This window comes from Panthera uncia, assembly GCF_023721935.1.
Source record: "Panthera uncia isolate 11264 chromosome A3 unlocalized genomic scaffold, Puncia_PCG_1.0 HiC_scaffold_12, whole genome shotgun sequence".
NCBI classification, from domain to species: domain Eukaryota; kingdom Metazoa; phylum Chordata; class Mammalia; order Carnivora; family Felidae; genus Panthera; species Panthera uncia.
The window spans coordinates 17,895,463-17,917,452 of record NW_026057579.1 but is presented as its reverse complement, the minus strand read 5'-3'; the positions used below and the strand labels follow the sequence as shown (position 1 = coordinate 17,917,452).

Sequence of the window (21,990 nt, the reverse complement as noted above, 5' to 3'; positions counted from 1 at the left end):
GGAATGCTTGCTCGGCTGCGGTGTGGAGGAATGTCAGGAGAGATGGTGGGCTGTACAACACAGTGCCTGCTTCAGGGGTAGTCGGAGTGCTTCTGGAAGCCCTACAGCATCCCTGGAATCCTGGTCCCACTCACTGGTAGCCAGACCCACTGTTTCTTCCCGTCCCTGCAGCCCTTTCAAGAGTAAAAGCCCCCTGCTCTCAGGGAGGCACGGAATTCAGCAGTAACAGCCTGGACTCTGGCAGTAGGCAGGTCTGAGCTCAGATCTTGACTTTATCATTTTCTGGCTGTGTGAATGAACCCAAGGAAATTTCTTCTGCTCTCTGAGCCTCAGTTTCTTCACCTGTAAAATTACACTGATAATTGTCACCTCATTGAATTGTGGGGAGGATTAAGTTCGATCATGAGAAAGCACCTAGCAACAAGTGTTAGTTCCCGATGAACACAGAAGCAGAGTGGAGAGAGACGGGCCTGGCGGCCAAGCAGACGGTCTTTGGATTTCTCCACATCTCTGCTTCTTTCCATCATTACAGGTAATTTTGGTTTAATGGCTGTATTTCAGAAGCAGAGAGAGTCTCAAGTTTAGAGGATTACCCACAGACTATTTTCATTTTTTCTATTCAATTTAATGAATGATTAAGAACTTATCCTGTAATATTTTATACAGGTCAAAGCCCATTATAATCAATTCCAGGAAACTGTTCAAATTATTTTTTGGAATTTTATCATGCCAAAGATTGTTCCTCTAAGCAATGAGAAGCTGGATCTTGGTATTTTCTGTGTCACACAGATATTTCCCCCAGTAACTACAGGATATAAATATTGGATTTGTTACTCTTGTGCTACAGAATTTTCTTCTGGATCAGTTTCCATCCTAATGGAACCAGTAGAACCTTCCGGTTTGAAGTGTGCCTTCTGTGTACATTTGCATACAAAAGAGGGGACAAAAAGCCTTCTTCCAGTTCACAAGAAGTCATAGGAATTTTCCTAGCCTTCTTCAGAGTTTAGAGTAAATCTAAGCCAGTGTCTGCTCTGAGAGTAGCAAACGGAAATGATGTTCTTGCTGATTCTGTGCAGTTGCAGGCTGTAGATGATTCATTAATGTCATACTTAGTCAAATGCTGTCTCATAATTTTCTCAGTTGTCAGAGTTGTTGTGCTTTTTAGGTATCATCTGAATAGAAAAAAGTCAACAGCAAATCTTTCCACCCGATGTTGACTTCCTCATATCACCTGGGGTTTTATTTGTGTGTTGGGACATTTTCATTCCATAAATAAATAAACAAAATATTCATTCCTACCAGAAAAATTAATTTCAGAAATCTGTAGTCAATAGGGAGACAGGCTGGGTCTGGAACCCTTTCAGTAGTTCTGTGTATTGTTCTCTGTATCGCAAACCCTCGGCTAAGTCTTTCTGCTCTAAACTATTTAGGAATGATTTTCTAGACTGTTATTGTGAAGCACTTTGCTTCCGTTTACTGCCTTGTAACTGTGGGGACTTGGTTAACGAATTATCACAGCATTAACAGATCTTAGGGGTCTTTTTACACCCCATCATATTACAGAGATGGTTCAAGGGGCTTACAGCAGAAGACCTACACATTAAGCTAAAATTCAAATAAGAAAAACAAATTAGGACCAAAGGAAACTGAGAGAGAAAAGAAGATAAAATCAAGATTGGATGATTACGAGAGGTGCCTGCTTGGGTGGTTCAGTCGGTTAAGTGTCCAGTTTCAGCTCAGGTCATGATCTCAGTTCGTGAGTTCGATCCCCGCATCGGGCTCTGCACTTACAGCTCAGAACCTGGAGCCTGCCTTGGATTCTGTGTGTATCTCTCTCTGTCTGCCCCTGCCCCACTCGCACTCTGTTTCTCTCTCTCTCTCAAAAATAAATAAACATTAAAAAAAAATAAAAACAGTTTAAAAGAATGAGATACGAACTGTATACTGCTCAGGACCTGGAAACTATTTCTGGATCCGTGTTGTGTCGTAGTGCTTGGTTTGGTGATTTTTGACTGTACCTTCTTGTTTAGATGGATTGGATGTCAGTGTTGACTTGGACTAGTTACAGACTTCCCACCCATATTGGTCCAGAGACACAGGACCAGGCGGCATGGTGTTCCAGAAGGTGTTTAATTAGTTGCCACCGTTTAAAACTTGAGACGTTAAATATTCTGGATTTCTGGCTTCACGTGAAAAATTGATCTCCTATAAGACCGGGCCTGTGTTCCCACGTGGCAGAGATCAGCTGAAGAGAAGAGGTGGAGGGCCCTTTCCACTGGGCAGAAACTCCAGTTCTCTGTGCTCGTTTCCATCACCTACCTGGGCCGGGTAGACCCTGGAGTCTGCAGCCCCTGTCCTAGGCCACCTGCCTCACACTAAACATGAGGACGCTAAAGCCCAAGGAGGCTTCCCAGGGCCCCCAAGCTGGTGAGGGCAGAACTGGTCCCTCTGGTGCACTGTTGGGAGCGCTGCAGCAACTCAGTTCAGTTCAATTCAGGGGTTTAAGGAATGACTTCTGACTTCTCTTTGCCTGGCACGTAACGAAGGGGATGAAAAAAATGTGTTTCCATACTAGGTCCAACCCATTACTATTGGTAAGACATTTACCCATGCCAATCAGAATGTGCTAATTTGTACTCTTGTGTGACAGAATCATTCGTTGTTATTCATCGGTAACACGAACACGCTGAATTAACAAAGTGGGTTAAAATAAATCTAATCATAAAGCGAAGCCCATATTCCCGTTGTCATCATTCCAAGCGGTTCGTGGGCAGACCTTGGTAAGAGAAGCCAAGTCTGTGAGGGTACCACTTCTACCTTGTCGGAGCCCTAAGACAAGTGTCCCTTGTCCTCTTGTCCTTTCAGTGCGCTTGGAGGCTCCTCAGCTCTTCATATCCCAGCTTTCCCAGGAGGAGGATGTCTCATTGATTATGTGCCTCAAGTATGCCACCTGCTCACCAACAAGGTAAAAGCAAGTCTCCTGACCCTCCCCTCACCCCTTGTAAGGCTCCTCTCTCCAGCGTGGCACCTACACGGCCTTGTGTGCAGGCGCCAGCTTCTTCACCCCATCTTAGAGTCAGTCTCCACCTGACGTCGGCCTTTCTTACTGTGAATTACAGCTCATCCGTTTCTCTCCCTAGTTCTTCACCCTCCTTCCTTTTCTAAGGATTCTGACCTCCTGCTCCAGCCTTATCTTCATCTTTTAAACTTCTGTCTCCTTCTTCTGAAATTTCCTTTGTGTCCTGAGTTTTTGCTAGATCGTTCACCTTTGAACTCCTCCATTTCCCAGTTATCTGATGCATGCATGCATGGCTTTGGGGGGGGGGGGTTGCCACTGGCTAGCATCAAGGTAATTCACTAGAGCTGCCTTCAGCTCTTTCTGTTTCTCTGTACCTCACTTTTTAGTAGTGAGTTCCTGACTGTCCGTGTCCTGTCCAGGAGCAGTTTGCCAGAGCCCCGCTCCTCAGGGCGAGATCTCCAGGTCAGCCGGTCCAATAACCCAGCACATCAGATTATCGAAAGCTTTCCCTGAGCTGCATTTATGAGCCATTACACTGCCAAGTAGCTGAGTTTACGTTAATGGCTATTGTTAGATACTTTTAAAAAAACATAAGAATATGCTCGTTCATGTCCAGCCAGTGTATTTAGCTAAATACTGGACGTGTTAATCCACAAGCAATACTGATTTACTCTCTTCTTCTACATGGACTCAGTTCACTTAAGTTCCAAAGTACTGTTTTCTATGCCCCTATTGACTTGTTCACATTGGCTTGGAAAATAAATCTTTTGTTTGTCTCTTTCTTTCAAAAGATGGCTCATCTCTATATAGGAAATATTTTAAAAGTACAATAATATTTCAGAGTCTTCAGTATTAGTTTTTAAATGTCAGAGAACCTAAAATCTGGCAACTCTGCAGTCTGTGGGCTTGGCACAGATTCCGGGGCATCTAACTCTCGTGAAGTGGACGCTTCTCATTGGACCAAATTCCCCCAGCCACTGCCCTCCTTGAGGACTGATCGGAGGATAGAATTCTTATTTACATTGTGGGACTTTACACTGCCTTCAAATCTGTGTCCCAGTATTTTAGAGAAACATGCAAATTTGGTCTTCCAGAATTGAGAAGAAAAGCCTTTTTTTAAAGCTCTCCAATTGAGATTAATTTCTAGTCATAGATTTTTCTCCAAAAAATTGTATTACCATTTTCCCAGAAATATAAGAATCGGTTTGTTTTTCTTATCTGGTTCCCTTTCATTAATTTTACTTGTCTTTTAAAATTGATGTTCTTATGCTTGCTACAAACGAGGACAGTATGGGCTGCTTTTAGAAACAATCTCTTCAAATGAATTTCCATAATTACATGGGAATCTATCTTTATAGCCAGTTTTGTTGTGGGTTTCTGTTAAAATGGTTTTCTGTTTTTAAAATCAAGTACACAGAACTGTTTTCATCCCCTTTTTAAACAAAGCCACTTAAGCAAACTTATCATCTGTTTTTCTTTTCCCAAAATAACATTTCTGATCCTGCATTAAGCCTGCAAAGTAAGCACTGTTTTTATAAATTGACATAAACCCCTATTATATAAATAGAATTGTTTTACTTTTAAAGGGTACAAAATGGCTATCACTACCAATTGTGTCAAGGTTATTTCAAGCACTTTATCTCGAGCTTTTGTTAGCCATGGAAACTCATTGTGGCTATAGCCAATAAAAACAATTTGGGGGGCCGCTTCCCCCCGCCCCCGCGCCGTTTCTTTGAGCCACTGTGAGGACATTATAAGGAATGAATTTTTGTGTTAGTAGCTGATGGGTAAATGACTAACTTCAGATGCCCAGCTTAATAAGTTCACAATTTTTTTTAAAAATAAAAACGGTCATTTGGTGATAACAAGGAAATCTGAAAAGGCAAAATAAAATCTATTGTAACACTCCTTCTTCTGAATACTAGGAATTTGAAAAGAAAGAATTAAGCATTATCCTGCCTTTTCAATAGGAGTCCTAATTCAGGATAAAATAGCCCCCATTAGATGTGAGGAAACTCTTCTTTACAGAGAATTCCAGATGGTAAGTACACAAGGAGGGTTAGAATTTTTAAAAATCACCACTTTTCGGCTCCTAATGAAAAATCTGATTCAGACAAGGATCTCCAACAGGTATCGAAACCGTGAGGTAAAAGGTCGAGAGGGGACTAGGTCTTCTCATGCCTCGAGAAGCATACCCAGGGGTCACTGCTGGCGGCAGCAAAGGGGAAACCTCCCTTTACGATGGATTAGTCCTGCTGTCGTCCTGCTGTCGTCACCTAAATCAGTGATCAAGCCCACCATCACTTATGAAGTTGTTTTGCCAAAAATATTTAACCTGAATCTAGTCTAGTCTAGACACATTATTTTTTAAGTTTATTTATTTTGAGAGAGAGAGGGAGGGAGGGAGAGAGAGAATGCACAGGCACATGTGATTAGGGAAGGGGCAGAGAGAGAGGGAGCAAGAGAATCCCAAGCAGACCTCATGCTGTCAGTGCAGAGCCCTACACGGGGCTCAATCCCATGACCCTGAGATCATGACCTGAGCCAAAATCAAGAGTTGGACGCTTAGCCAACTGAGCCACCCAGACACCCCCAATCTAGTCACACCTTTAGTCTAACTTCCAATTAATAGGAATTACAGGGAGTAGAGGACAAATACAGGGAGTAAGGAAACAATCAGAGAGTCTAGAATGCAGAACATTCTACAAGACAACTAGCCCAATCTCTTTGAAAAGTCAGAATCATATATGTGCATGCAGGCATGGACACATGCACACACGGTCGTATTAATCTACATTAATAGACTTTCTAGATTAAATGCCTGACCCTTGAGTATGCCCTGTCTTTTAAAAGAACATTTTGGGGACAATTGGGATATTTTGAAAACGCCCGGGGCACTAGATGAAGTCAGAAAATGGCTGATAATTTCTTGGGTACGATCATAACATTGTGGCTATGTAGGAAAATATCTTACTTTTTGGAGGTACATGCTCAAGTATCTAGGGAGAAACTTCCATGGTGCCTCTAAGTTCCTTTGAAATGTTTCAGCAAGATTGACTGATAGCTTGTTAGGGAGGTAGATGGCTGGATGAAGCAACCAGACAAAATACTCATAGTTGTTGAATACAGGTGGCAGGAATATGGGTATTCATTTAACCATTCTTTCTACTCCCTGAATCTTCGAAATGCTTTGTAAAATAGCATTTGAAAACTCCCTGTTCCTCAGCTTTGGGTTCCTGTTCCAGGTGCAGTATGTGATTCAAGGATACCACAAAAGAAGGGAGTATATTGCTGCTTTCCTCAGTCACTTCGGCACGTAAGTTCCTCTGTGCTTAAACCATGTACCAACAATGTCCTCCCGTCCTGATGGCCCTAACGCGAGAGCTTGATTGAGAAAATAGCAGCTTGCTCTTGTACGGAATAGCTTTTCAGTGCCACTTTGATTCTTTTTGGTATGTTGCTTAAGCTAAAGCTCCCAGGAAGACATTTTTTAGGATTTTGCTACATATCAGTATCGCGTTATTGATTGTGGAGCAGAATTTGGAGCAGCCTCACGACTAACCCCAAGCCCAGCAGTAACGAGGGCAGCGAGGCCTGCTTGTTCTTGAGCTCTCTGCAGTGTGCACAGCGCACACCTCCAGCTGCTCCCCGGAGTCGTGAGGGAGGGAGCCACGTGGGCATTATTGGCACGTTTGACTGAAGAAAGCCCTGGACCTTTGAGAAGTCTTGTGACCTGCCTGGAAGAGACAGGGCCAGGGCGGGAACCCTGGTTCTCGAGACTCAGGCAGGCTTTTCTCAGGGAGGAAAGCCGGCGTTAGACGCAAAAGCAGCGACTCACACTCGGGATTAGGAGTTGGAAGAAGGCACAGAGAGGGGAAAGCAGGCGTGGGGCTGGGGAGTGCATCTCCTCCTGCTGCCGCCCCCCTGGCTGGCCCCCTCCTTCAGGTTGCCGGTGGCCTGCTGTTCTGCAGCTCTGTTTTCCTAAATGGCGTCTGAGGCCTGGTTGAGCTTCTGCCCAGGGCTTAGCTCAAGGGCAGAGGGACCGTGTTTTCCCCACAGTCTTCTTCAAAAGATGGAGCGCTGTACCCATTCAGGGGGGCTGAGCACTAAGGGTGTTAGCGATCTGCTTATAGCCCACCTTGTTCCAGAGAAGGTTTATAAAGATAGAAAGATATATATAGTCACACAAAGTTAAGATTTTAAACAAGGAGATGAAGAAATTGGGACCAAAAAAATTGGGACTAGGCAGGAGCGGGCAAAACAAAGAATAAGGTTGGCCATTCCCAGGGATATAATTTTATAAACTGTAGCATAATTATGGGCAAAATTTCTGACTCCTCAAAACAATTTTAAGAAATTTTCTCATTATACATAGTGGAACTTTTTATGCCTCCAAAGTAGAACTGTCAATATCTAAACAGTGTGACTGTCTCTCACATAAGCCTTTAATACTCAACGATTTTTTTTCAGCTTTACTTATGAACATTTTGAAAAAGTTCTTATGATACAAACAGTGGTTAGTAAATGGCACCATTGGACTTTTAATTTTTGAGGAAATTATCTTAAGAATATAGAATGAAAAATGAAGGAGCTAACACAGTAACCTCCCAAGTAGGGGGCACACACCCCACCTCACTCCATTCACACCCAAGAAAAATAGGAAAACTCGCATTTACATCTTTTTGGAAAAGTCTCACTCTTTTTTAATATACATTTTGTGTATGTTTTATTATGCATATAACACAGTAATATAGTAGTACTTGTATACAACTACTAAATCCTGTACAAATACTATTCTATTACTGTACTGTATGCATAATGGAAAGGATTCTGTGCTTGTTTTTACGTACAGCATGCAGGATCTAAAAAGCTTACATAGCGGTGTTTAACATGTTGAGTTGATTATAAATTCACGAAAAGAAATATAAACCGGTGACTAAACTTATTGACCTAAGTCATCTGAATGATGTGCCAACAGTCTTTGAGCAAATCACTCAGTCTTTAGTGTCCTAATTCCCTTTGCCCTTATGATGAGTTCACCCTTCCTACTGAAACTGGCAGGCCATTGGTATCGACAGTCTGATTGGCCTGACTCAGCCAGGGAGATAGCACACGCCACTGGTGGACAACAGAGAAGATTATGCCTGTCCTCAGTGTGTGGTTAGTATTGTCACCTTATGGTCACGTCTCCCAAGCACTCAGCTCTTGAGGAGAACGGGGGAGGCTAGCCTATCAGGATTCTGGCCAGGCCCTTAGCAGTTGGGGGCTGTTCTCCTTGACACCCGTCCTGTGCATCTCCCACCTGAACCAGTGTCCACCCAGCTAACGTGGCTACTTTGTCTTGAGCCTGGTGGGGAGGACAGGGGACACAAGTGAAAGGATTCCAAGTACTTTGGAAGAAACTAACATAGACTTCCAGACTTAGTAACGTTGTCACTGCTCATTGCTTTTTAGTGCCCGAGTGAAAGTGGGTCTTAATCACCATCCAGACAGCAGTGTCCCTGTTGACCTGATTGCTTAATTTGTCCTTTTACTCATAACCAGCATTTGAATAGCATTGTATGGTCTATCTTACTTGTTTTTCACAACCCTGTAATGAAGCTCGAAAATATTGTTCTATTTGTCTTACAGATGAGGAAATTGAGGCTCCAAAGGTTAAGTGATTTGCCCGGAGTCGTGATAGGTAGTAAATGGCAAAGCTGTAACACAAATGTAGAGGCTGCCATTCCAAATCCCATGTCCTTCCTGTGGTAACACTCACCTTAAATGCCTCTTGGATTCAGTCACCGTGACTCTAGGAATCTATTCTTTACATGGTTTCATCTCTTTTCTGCCTTGTTTTTATGAGGGTTTCTTCTTTGTGTGTGTGTTCTTATCACCCAGAGGTGTCGTGGAATATGATGCAGAAGGCTTTACAAAACTCACTCTGCTGCTGATGTGGAAAGATTTCTGTTTTCTTGTACACAGTGAGTATACTTTTGCTATGAGCACGTCAGCCTACATTCATTTGCATGTACGTCCATGTACTGACTTCATTCAGTGGATAAAACTATGTAATAATGGCTGTGAAAACCTTTAGTGCCCTGCTGTGATTCCTTTTACTTTAGTATATTTACCGCATTGGTCTTAAAGAGAAAATATCTCTAGACCAGTGGTTCTCAACCACGTATAATTTGCCCCTCGGCAGATGTTCGGCAGTGTCCGTAGACATTTTTGATTGTCATGATTGAGCAGGAGGGGAGTGGGGATGGTGGTTGTTGCTACTGGCATTTCGTGGGTAGAGAGCTGGGAGGTTGCCTAAACATCCTACAATGCACAGAACAGCACTCCAACAGCAACAAAATCATTTGGGTATAAACTGTCAATAGTGCTGAGTTTGAGAAACCTGGAGTTTAAGAACTCAGGGTTCCAGATTCCTATTTCAAAGCATCTTTCCAGCATGAGGTTCCAAAACTTTCAGGATTATTCAAAACATACTTGTTTTGGTCATGTGGTTATCATCCTTATTAAGGGAAAAGACTACATCTTTGATAACACATAATAGATATGTAAAAGGTGAGACAAGTTGGAATGTATCTCCGGTGTCACTTCTCATTTTTATTCCACAGATAGGCATATTTAAATGCTTATTGTGTTACATTAATCAGCGAGTCAGTAAACTTTGGTCCACCTTTCTCCTGATGGATAATTTGAAGTCTCTCTCATTTATTTTTGGTTATATAAAACTTATTAACCCATGGTGCCAGGTTTGCTCTGCAAAATGCCCAGTCTTTAAGCCGAAGACACGTAATTCCAGCTCTCACAAATCAAATTACAGAAAAGCAGCGGGCTTGGCTTGACTTCATTCAGTGGATAAAACTACCCTAGACCTTAATAAACTATTCCAGGAAGAGGAGCCTTGGCCCTATTTAACCAGGCCCTCAGACAGTATAAAGCCATTGACTTGGGGATTTTTGTTTCCCCAGCAGACGGACATTCTTGGTTGCGATTTGCTTAGACTAAAAAATAGTTTTTAAATTCCTTTGTCTTACCCCATTTCACACCAACAGACAGAGACAGAGACAGAAAGCCTCGAATACCATGGTATAATCTGCACAGAGATAACTGAGCCTTGGCTCTGATTTTGAGGTGTTTCCCAATGATAAACACCTCTTCATGAAGTGCTTCACATTGGGCTTCTACTCTATAGCTAGTCCTGCATTGGGATCATCTCTTTACATGCACCTGAGGAATGCAAGCATATCGTAGTGTATTCATTCTATGCACAGATAAAAAGAGATTTTAATCTTGGGTGTTCCTCCAACTAGTTACATGATGTTCAGATCACTGGGACGAGCCTCCCTCTGCTTTCATTTCCTCATATGTACCCTGGGGATCTGGTTGTTAAGTCCTGTGGAGACATTCGCATATGGAGCTTAACCCGTAATACAGGGCCAGGTGGAAGAGGAAGCCTCACAGTCAAGGCCTCCTGGCAACCTCCTCTCTGCTGGTCATCTCACGTGGCCCTACTGGTTCTTCCAGCCACCACTTTTGATTCTCATCTTATGTGTTGCTGTTTTGTTTTTTTCATTCTGAGTCCTAATTCCCTTGTGAGACCCATTTCCTATTTGCCACATTCACTTTGCACACCATCTTGATCCCAGCAAGTCTGCTTCTAGCCTGGTAACCCGACCCCAGATCCTGATTACATTCTTGGTTCGTCTCTCATGACCCTGGACAGGTGCCTGGGTGATTTGGTTGGCGCAGTTCCCCTAGCCCAGCCCAGCAAGAGGGGGCCTGTACCCTGCCTCGAATGGTGGTGGTGACAGTCAGAAAGCCACCCAGAGTGGCTGTGAGAAAAGGACACAGAAGGAGGGACGCACAGAAGGATAATTGCAAACGTGAAATTAGAGGAATGCTCAACCGCAGTGGCATGAAATCTCAGCTCTTTAAATGAAACTTATTTTGGTTTTCCAGCCATGATTCTACTTCCCAAAATCTTGATGTCAGATCCTATCAGATATGAAGGTACAAAAGATACTCTTGCCATTGTTCATTCTCACCTGTGTCTTCCACATGCGACTCAACAATGACTCTTCTGGTGGCGGCGAGCAGGAGGGCTGCACGGGGCTGAGGGAGAACTCACCTGCCAGCTCCTGCCCTCCCTCATCGGTACACGTGGTGTTAGAGCGGTTCCTGTTCCTTTGGAAGGTCTGTCCCCCAAAGAATATTTCCCCTGGTACCACGGGTCCGGTGTTTCTTACAGCTCCTTCTCCACCTTCCTGTCTTCGCTTTTCCAAGTCAGATGTGCAACATGAAGTCCCAGAGTCACGTTTCCACTTAGTTGTGGTTCTCTTCTTCAGAAATGTAGAACCCACAGTCACTCTTTACAACAGCTACTAGGGCTTTGGGATTCGTTTAATTTACTTTTTCCGGAGTGTTTTCCTCAGGCCGTTACTCTCTTCCTCCCCAGGCTGCTTGCCCCTTGTCTCTTAGCATTACTGCCTGCACTCGTGGCTCCTTGGCGGATATGACCTCGTCTGTGAATCATGGGGCTAGATGCTATTTCCTGCTCCATCATCAACACGCAGCCTGCCTTTACATATATTATTCTCACCCTTCTGCTTCTTTCTTGTGTCTAAAACAAACGTAGGACTTGCTGCATCAAAGTGAAGCTTGGTTGGACAATGTGTTTTGTTCTGTCACGCAGTTAAGCATCTGACACTCACCTTTTTTTCAGTGTCTGCCTGCTTGGTTACAGCACCCAAGGGGCCACTTGTTCCCTTGTTTCTTTCCGTGAAGACAGGGAAGCGAATACAGGGTGGCAGAGACTTCCTGAAAGAACATGGCAGTGAATTATTCTGAGATCTCAAGAACATGAACAAGGAGGGAAGTGCCTGGGGATGGAGCCAGTCTTCCATGGCTGGCCCCGCTGCTCCATGGAGAGTGAGCACCTGGCAGGACACCGGATAACATCCCTGCTCTCCTTCCTTTCTCCCCCTTTCCCAGGCCCGGGAAGAACTCGGTCACTAGGGCAGGTGCTGGTAATAATTCTGAGCATTTTGGATGCCAGAGGAAAGAGGCGCTTCTCTCTCGAGGCAGGCGGCTCTGACCTCACACTTTGCTAGAGTGTGCGGAAGCAAGAATGTCCTCGGGGAAAACATTGTACATATTCTGGGTTCTCTCAGGAGCCTCTGCAACCTCCCAGCTTTCTGACGGTTTCAGGAGTGGGGACGGGGCCATGATCATGGCTGTGGAGAGTTTTTGTCCACTTCTTCCTTCTTTCTTTCCTTCCTTCATCCATTATCAACATACTGCAAGACTTGGAACCATGCAAGAATCAGGGAGTGCTCCCATCCAAAAACTGTGTTCAGGAAGGTTTCCCAGCCAACATGTGAGAATTATCTGTAGTGGTTACGGAGGTAATTCTGTGTTTGCCGAGCTCTGGAGGGACATGTCACCTTTAAGCCAGCACCTTCTGAGAATGCTGGGTGACAAGAGAACCAGACAGCAAAGCACGGTAACACAGAATAAAAGCAACCACTGGGAAAAACATCAGCTCTTCTTCATGGTCCCAGGCAGTGGTACTCTAAGTAGATATGAGAGGAGGCACCAGCCCACGGTAGCAGGATCGCTGCTCAGAAGTGGAGGGTATTGAGGTCTGTGACTCCCAAGGCAAGCGAGGGAGCGTGTGATCGTATGAGAAGCTGTCTTTTCTCATTACCCGTAAATCCTTGGTAAGCGACCCTTTGAGTCATCCGGCCTGGACCGCAAGCCAGGTCTCCATGGCAAAATATCTGTTGCTCTAAATCTGACCATTTGGGCTGTTCCATTTAATTTTTTATCTTCTCTGCCCCTGACCTAATCACTTTAACCCAATGCAACTGAGTTCTGGGTTTATTGAGAACCTGTATGTGCTTAGGACTATGATAGGTCCCAGGGGACAGAAATGGGTCCATAACTCAGGCTTGCTCTGAAGACACTTAGAGCCTGGCATAAGAGTTGGCAAACGCTACCCTGCAGGCCAAATCCCACCCTCAGCCTGTTTTCATACGGCCCTAAGCTAAAAGTGGTTTTTGTGTTTTTAAAGAGTTATTGGAAGTGGGAGGAGAAAGAATAGGCAACAGAGGTGGTAAAGCCTAAAATACTGACTCGTTGACCCTGTACCAAAAATGTTTGCAACCCCTGGTCTTGTTGATGAGAAAGGAGGTCAGATAATGGTGAATCACGGTGGTGTATCTTTTTAAGACAACTAGCTTGTGAGTGTGCCTACCATATGCCAGGCACAAAGAGCGGGCAGGGAGAGAGCTTCATACGTTTTATACGTAAGAGAGAGATGTAGAAAAAGAGAGAGACCCTCCCTAATCAAGTCTGGTGAGAGAGACAGACAATAAAGAACTAAAACTATCAACTGTATAAATTTCAAATGCTGACAAGTGATATAACGGAACAAAGCAGGGGGCTGCAAAAGAGACCGAGGGAAGGTGGTGTTAGGCCAGTCGGGAAAGACTAGTTCCTCGGCAAAGTGGGGTGGGCTCATGTCCTCGCCACAGAATCAACATCGTGTCTTTATAGCGACAAGCGAGATGGCTGCTAATTCGGTAAAAACCAACATCGTGCGGTTTTTCAAAACTTGCTTACTTTTTGGATACAAGTCACATTGTTATATAAATAAATAGATTTAAAGAACAAATCAGAATCACTGAAGTGATTAAAATTGGAACCACAATGTTAGAATTCATTTCAGTGTTAGAATTCATTTCACAGTGAATCTAGAGAAAGTGTAATATTATTTTAGAATTAATATGATTACTTCAGATGAGGCATCTATGAAGATTTGTGGCTTAATTTTCTCATTTCTAGTAGGAATGATAGCTATCAAAGTAGCAGGAGCTAAAATTGATTATGAATAAAAAGTAAAATTAATCAGTTCTCTATTGTTCAAAGAGATAAAAGAATATGGAAAAAGATAAAAGAAAATCTACTTTCTAAATGCCTTTTTGCTTTGATTAAGAGAACTATTGGTCCTTCAGATACTTTAAACATTTTGGTTAATTTTTTTCCCGGACTTCCTTGAAAGTGGTTAGCTCTGGTGGGTAAAGCGGTTTTCATCTTTTGATTATATACAGAAGCACACCCTGTTCACAGTTTACAACCTGAAAACTCTAGAACTTTAGCGACCACTGTCACCATTTTGATTCAAATTGAAAGTCCGGTTTCATCTTCAGAGTCTACTTTCTAGAAAAGTCTTTTTCTGTAATTTCTGGCTCTGGTTTGAGCATTTATTTCATTAATTTAAAGTATTCTTGGGTATATCCTTTTCATTCTAATACCTTGGATTTATGTGACTCCTTTTTAATGACCTTGAAGGACTTCTCGTAAGGAAGGAGGTTGAAATCGGATGCACAATCACCATGCGGTGATTTCTTTCCCTATTCTCTCTCATATATATTGTGTGAGTCCTCTCAGTTGTGATTGTTGGATTAAAGTAATTGCTAAGGTGAGTTTATCCAGTCGGAGAAAGGGCATTAAAATTCAGTGATTTTGACTTAAAATTGTATGCAGCTGCTTTGAAATGAACACATGGTAACCCAAGAAGGCATGTAACTCAGTGAAAGGAAGTGGTTTACAAAGAATAACTTTTAGAGTATTGATCCAGCTCAGTATCATCTTTTCTTAGAATTAATTTTAAAGTATTACTGACATTGGTGAAACAGGGGCATTATTTTGGGGGTAAAACTTTTGCTGTTGTTAAAGATAATATTTACAGTAATAACAGTTAGCAAGTGTTGAGCATATACCATGCTCCAGACACTTCTCTCGGTGTTTTGCATATATGGTATTATGTGGCTTAATCCACATAACACTGTTCTGAGGATAATTACAAGTATTACTGCATTTTACAAATGACAAAACTGTGGCACAGAAGGAGTAAATACACTCACTGTGACAGAGCTAGGGTTTGAAATCCAGGCATTGATTCCAGAGCCCACGTGCTAGACTGCATTACTGTACTATTTCAGATGATTGGTTGGCAGTATCCCCAAGTATGTGTTGAATTTTGAAAGCTTTTGGAGCTTCCCAGAGAACCTGTAAGCTCCAGGAACAGAAGTGTTCACCCAGGCATGGGGAGATACGGGTAGACAGTGGACATCGCACCAAAGACAGTACCGATCTGAAGGCAGCAAGGCAGCAAGCTGGTGTCGCTCCTCAGTGGTGATGACAGTTTGCCCAGCTATAAGCCCCTGGCCAGTGGCGCAAACATGCCGGCTTGAGTAGGGTTTCACTCTGTGGCTATAGAAAGACATAACTAATGAGTTAATTAAAGAATTAACCGGCTATTGACTATCAAAGACTAGATTTAACCTGCTTTCAGATATAGTTAATGTGGTCAGTTATAATGGCTGATTATACAAAGTCCTGCAAATGCAAACCTACAAGGTTGGAGCCAAATGGGCACTGGAAGTAGGAGAGCAGCTCAGGTTCTAAGACAAGAAGGAGTGATAGGAACTCCATGCTCCTTTGCAGGATTTTTGTTTCTTTTTTTAAACCGAGTACAATCCAAACATTTCTGTGGCCAGGATTTATCCTGATGGCTTATGAATCTTCTTTTAAAAAACACTTTTGGGGCACCTGGGTGGCTCAGTCAGTTAAACTTCTGACTCTTGGTTTCAGCTCAGGTCATGATCCCACGGGTTTTTAAGTTCGAGCCCCACGTTGGGCTCTGCGCTGGCAGCGCTGAGCCTGCTTAGGGTTCTCTGTCTTCCTCTCTCTCTGCCCTCCCCCACTCATGCTGTCTCTGTCTCTCTCAAAATAAATAAATAAACTTAAAAAAAAACTTTTTATTACAAAAATTTCAAACACAGGGGCACCTGGGTGGCTCAGTCAGTTAAGCATCCGACTTTGGCTCAGGTCATGATCTTGCAGTTTCTGAGTTCAGGCCTCACATCTGTGTGCTGATAGCTCAGAGCCTGGATCCTGCTTCAGATTCTGTGTCTCCCTCTCTCTCTGTTCCTCCCCTGCTCACACACACACACACCCACACACACACACTCTCTCTCTCTCAAAAATCAACATTAAAAAAATTTCAAACACAAAAATAGAAAAATATCATAAACCCCTATGTGCCCATCACCCATGTTGCATCTTTGTCTATCTTGTTTCATTGACCCCTTCCTCCTTTTTAATTTAATTTAAAATTTTTTCTGGAATATTTTGAAGCAAATGTGAAATATCATTTTACCTATAAATACCTCAGTGTGTATCTCGAACAGGTAAGGATTTTTTAAAAATTGTTTTTTAAGTTTATTTATTTATTTTTGGAGAGACAGAGAGAGTACAAGCAGGGGAGGGGCAGAGAGAGAGAGGGAGAGAGAATACCACGCAGGCTCCTTACTGTCAGCACACAGCCCGGTGCGGGGCTTGAACTCACGAACCGTGAGGTCATGACCTGAGCCTAAATCCAGTCAGATGCCCAACTGAGCCACCCAGGTGCCCCAGGAGTTTTGAAAAGATGTATCCAAAACAACAATATTAGAATGTTACAATACAGTAACAAATTATAATGTTGTTTAATATCATCTAATAACAGTCTGTGTTCAAATTTCCCCATTTGTCTCATATATGTTTTTTTTTTCTTTTCCAATTGGTTTGTTCAAATTAGAATCCAAATAAGTCAGGACCCATGAATCTTGAAAATCCCTGGAAAAGAAGAGATGTGGACCCAAATAATGGATATCACCACCCATTTTCTTTCCCCATAATTTAGCTAAGAAAATACAGAGTGAAATTATTAAAACATCACTTCACCCATGGGCCTGTAGAAGATAAGGTCTTGACGTTTGCTTATCACCTTCGTTTCAAAGTGCTTTTAATTATCGCATTTAGAATATGAGTCATTGAGTCTCTCTGTCAGTTTTGAATAGAATGCTTAGCACTAGAACGAATGGTTAGAGATCATCTAGCCCAGGAAGGGACTTTTAACATTTTTGTGCCAAAGACCCCTTTGAAAAACCCTGTGGATCCATTCTTCAAACAGTGTTTTAAAATGTATAAAATAAAATATATAGTACTGCAAAGGAAGCTGATTCTATTAAAAAATATTATCAAGTCATTAAAAGTGATTTAATCATACACTTAAAAACGTATGACACAGAATATGAGCTTCTTTGATAACAACCTTAAATAACAATATCCAGTGGCAAATCTAATAACCCTTGTAATTTGGAAATAGTGATGAGCATTGAAGAACACTTTAAGATCTGGGCAACACCTGCCATGTGATATAAAAGTATCTGCAATGTCTTATGACAACAAAGGCAAGGTACTGCTAATACTGCTGTAGATTGTTATCTGCATTCCTAACTGGAGGAAACGCTAAATTTCAGTTCAAGGCAGTGAGTGTAGAGATCCACATTCTTCCTGTGCAAGTTCCCAGATACCCAAATTCGATCCAAGACCTTGCGGAGTGGGAGGTGAAGGGAGGTGTACAGATCTCTGACTGAGAATCTCGGAAAACTCCGTGTTACAGAGCTCAGATGTGTCTGAGGACCTCACCCTCAGCCATGCATAACGTCAGGGGAGAACAGGACTAGAAGCCAGGTTTCTGCAATCCAATTAAGTATTTTTCCTATGTTTGAATGGCTGAATTCTAAGACTCCTAGGCAAGGGAAATACTTTTGCAGCAATATGTGTGAACGCTGGCCTGAAGAACTGTTCAACATAAGGAAAATACCGGAAAACAGTGCTCAGATTTAAGGATTAATGACCTGTCTTTTGCATATTATATGCTCCCTGATAAACACAAGTTCAACTCTCATAAGTCCATGAGACATTTTTTCCCTGTCTTTTCTGAGGTATCACTTACTATAACTTTACTATAACTTACAGTAGAACTCACCCTTATTAAGTGAATAATAAATTTTGGCAACCACATACAGACACAGAACTAGCACCACAGTCAGGACGTGACACATTTTTCATCACCCTAAAAAGTTTTTCATCTTTAAAACGTCTTTGCAGCGGATCCCCCCTATTGACCTTCAGCCCCAGGTAGTCACTGACCATTTTCTGTTTCTGTAGCTTATTCTTTCATAGAATGTATAGAGTTCATAAAAATGGAATCAAGTTGTATTTGACCGCTTTCACTTAACGTAATGTTTTTGAGATCCATCCATGTTGTGCATGTGCCGGTACTTCATTCTTGTTTATTGCTGAGTAGTATTCCATTTTCCCATTCTACTATTTACCCATTTACCATGCAGCGGACATTTTATGTGTTTCCGGTTTCTGGCCAGTAAGAATAATGCTTCCGGCTCAGTCAGTTGAGGGTTCAACTCTTGATTTTTGGCTCAGGTCACAATCTCGTACTTCATGAGATTGAGCCCCACATCAGGCTCTGTGCTGTGTGGAGCCTGCTCGGGTTTCTCTTCTCCCTTTCTCTCTGCCCCTCCCCCTGCTCATGTTCTCTCTCTCTCTCTCTCTCTCTCTCTCTCTCTCAAAAAAAAATCAACGTTAAAAAAAAAGAATACTCCTATGAACATAATTTAAGTGCAAGTCTTTGTGTGGACATAATATTTTGTTTCTCTTGGGTAAAAAGAATACTGGATCATATAGTAAATATGTGTTTAACTCAGTTTTGTAGTCCTATATTGCTTTTCAGAGGGCGGTAACTTGTTACATTCTCACTAACAACATATGAGAGTTCTGGTTCTTCCACATCCTCTCCAGCCCTTGCCATTATCAATCCTTTTAATTTCAGCCATTGTTAGGTACGTAGTATTATCTCATTGTGGTTTTAATGGACAATGAAACTATGGCTCAACATCACTCATGATTAGTGATGTTGGGCACCACCTTTTCATGTGCTTATTTGCCAAGTAAGTTATTTTGTGAAATGTCTGTTCAAGTCTTTTTCCTGATTTTAAGTGGGTTGTTATCTTCTATTTGAGTCATGAATTCTTTATACATATTAGATGCCAGCCCTTTGTCAGTTATATACTCTACACATTTTTTTTCCAGCCTGTGGCTTGCCTTTTCATTTTCTCAACTGTTTTTTTCCAAAGAGCAAAAAGTTTTAATTTTGATGAAGTTCATTTTGTCACTTTTTTATTTATGGATGTACTTTTTAACAAATTTTTAATTTCAGTATAGTTAACATGTCATGTTATATTAGTTTCAGGTGTATAATATAGTGATTCAACAATTCTGTACATTACTCAGTGCTCATCGTGATAAGTGTACTCTTAATACCCTGCACCTGTTTCACTCATCCCACCCCTCCCCCCCAACCCATCTCCCATCTGGTAACTTATACTTTAAGAGTCTGTTTATTGGTTTGTTTCTTTTTTGTTTTCTTAATTCCACATATGAATGAAATCATATGGTATTTATCTTTCTCTGACTGACTTATTTCACTTAGCATTATATACTCTAGATCCATCCATGTTGTTACACATGGCAAGATTTCATTCTTTTTTATGGCTGAGTAGTATTCCAGTGTGTGTGTGTGTGTGTGTGTGTGTGTGTGTGTGTGTGTGTGTTACATCTTTATCCATTCATCTATCGATGGGCACTTGGGCTGCTTCCATAATTTGGCTATTGTAAATAATACTGCAGTAAACATAGGGGTGCATATATCTTTTTGAATTAGTGTTTCCGTATTCTTTGGGTAAATACCAATAGTGGAATTGTTGAATCATATGATAATTCTGTTTTTAATTTTCTGAGGAAACTCCATAATGTTTTCCACAGTGGCTGCACCACTTTGCATTCTTGCAGGCTGTACTTTTAGTGTCCTGCTTGAGATATTTTTGCCCAATCTAGTTCAGGAAGAATTTCTACATTGTTTTCTTCTGTACATTCATAGTTTTAGCTCTTAAATGTAGGTCTCTGGTCCATTTCAAGTTAATTTTTGTGTATGGTGTGAGGTAAGGGAGGTATTTTTGTGTATGGTGTGAGGTAAGGTAATATATAATGGTTTATATATTTTTTCAATGCTAATATCCATTTGTTCCTGCACCATTTGTTGAAAAGACTATCTGTCCTTTCCTCTTTGAATTACCTTGGCACCTTTGTCAAAAATCAGCTGAACATATAAGTGTAGATCTGTTTCTGTACCTATACTCTGCTCCATTGATCTGCATGTCTGTGCCTTCACTTTATAGTAAGTCTTGAATTCAGAGAGTATAAGTCCTTTAATCTTACGAATATTTATTTGGAATTGTTTTCTCTGTTTAGGTCCTTTGCCTTTCCATATACATTTTAATTAGGTTGTCAATTATTTTCACTAAAAACTTGATTAAGATTGCATTCAAACTGTGACTTAATTTGGAGGGAATTGCCATGTTAGAAATATTGAATCCCCCGATTCATGAACATGTTTTAGGTTCTCATTTATTTAGATCTTCTTTAGTTTCCCATAGCAGTGTTTTATAGTTTTCAGTATACAGGTCTTATACATCTCTTGTTAAATTAATTCCTAAGTATATTTTAAGCTATTATGAATGGAGTTCTTTTAAAATTTTTCATTTTCTACTTGTTTATTGTTAGTATATAGAAATACCACTGATTTTTGCATATTGACCTTTAGTGGATTTCTTAGAATTTTTATTTACATGATCATGTCATCTGCAAATAAAAACGGTTTTACTTCTTCCTTTCCAACATGTATTTCCTTCCTACCCCCCCTTCCTTCCTCCCTTCCTTCCTCCCTTCCTTCCTTCCTTCCTTCCTTCCTTCCTCCCTCCCTTCCTCCCTCCCTCCCTCCCTCCCTCCCTCTTTTCCTTCTTTCCTTCCTTCCTTCCTTCCTTCCTTCCAGTGGCCTCCAGATCTGACCTATGCAATAATTTGTTGATTTAATTCTTCATGTACCATATGTTGAGTACCTGCTCTGGTTGAGGCAGTCAAGACTCAAGGGATAACAAGAGGAATGCCACCCACTCTAAAATGCCTCACAGTCTATTAAGGAAGATGAACATAGAAAAACAACAATGCAACATTTCAAATGTAATGCTAGGCAACCACCAGGTGTTATGGGAACACAGAGAAGGGGCACCCAGCCCAGTAGCACAGGAGGGCTGCAAGAGCATTTCAGGCAAGGGGCTCTCATCAACAAATGCACTGAGGGGAGAAACAGAGCGAGGAGCAGTAAGCCGTTTAGAATTTCTCAAATGTGTATTGGATCCTGGGGAGTTGTGAGAGATTGAGTTAGAGGCAGTCAGAGACCAGAACTCAGAGAGTTGTATACCAGGCTAATGAATATGGACTCTCTCCTGAGGATAGCTAGGAGTTAATTGAAGTGTGCTCAGTAGAGAAGTGGCATAATTTACTTTTTAAAGAAAGGGACTATTTTGGTATTATGTTGAAGATGATTTGGAATGGGGACCAGGACACCTAAAAAGATATTTTAGGCAAAAGATGATTAGACCTGAATGAGAACAACCATAACAGGGATGGAGGGAAAGGAACTGTTTCAAGAAATACTTTGGAAGTGGAACTGGCAAAATTTAGTGATTGATCCCAACCAAAGTGAAGGTCTAAGGAAAATTAGGATGATTCCCAGATTTGTTGATTAGACATCCAGACTGCTAATGATGCAATCATTTGAAGTAGGGACTACATTAGGAGGAACAGATTTGGAAATGTTGAGCCCAGTTTGGGATATGTTGAGTTTTATGAGCCAATGGAAATCCAAGCGAAGAATGAGTGAACATTCACACAAAACAAATGTGTGGTAGAGGCTGTCATCAAACAGCTTATTGGCCTGGAGTCTATTCCTGGAGTCTGTACAAACCCCCAGCCATCCCCAGTTCAGATGATTCAGAACTATTTGGCCCAACTGAACCTTTAACGAAAGGATTCAGTCATGCTTCACGGTGGACAGGATCTGGTTTGGAACTTGGACCTTATTGATACAGTTTTCCTCCCATAAATATGGTTCAGATTCTTGACATGGCCTGACCTAGGATGTCCTGAAAGAGGCTTTTGGGCTT

General features: G+C 41.8%; 1 protein-coding gene across 1 annotated transcript in view; it reads left to right on the top strand.

The window, feature by feature from the left end:
- Positions 1-422: 422 nt before the first annotated feature.
- LOC125937309 (BRISC and BRCA1-A complex member 2-like) overlaps positions 423-21,990 on the top strand; it is an 87,722-nt gene continuing 66,154 nt past the window's right edge. The window contains exons 1-4 of the mRNA XM_049651918.1: positions 423-532; positions 2,866-2,965; positions 6,265-6,335; positions 8,903-8,985. Of these exons, the coding sequence (XP_049507875.1) occupies positions 438-532; positions 2,866-2,965; positions 6,265-6,335; positions 8,903-8,985 (349 nt within the window). The 5' untranslated portion in view covers positions 423-437. The remainder of the gene's footprint in view (positions 533-2,865; positions 2,966-6,264; positions 6,336-8,902; positions 8,986-21,990) is intronic.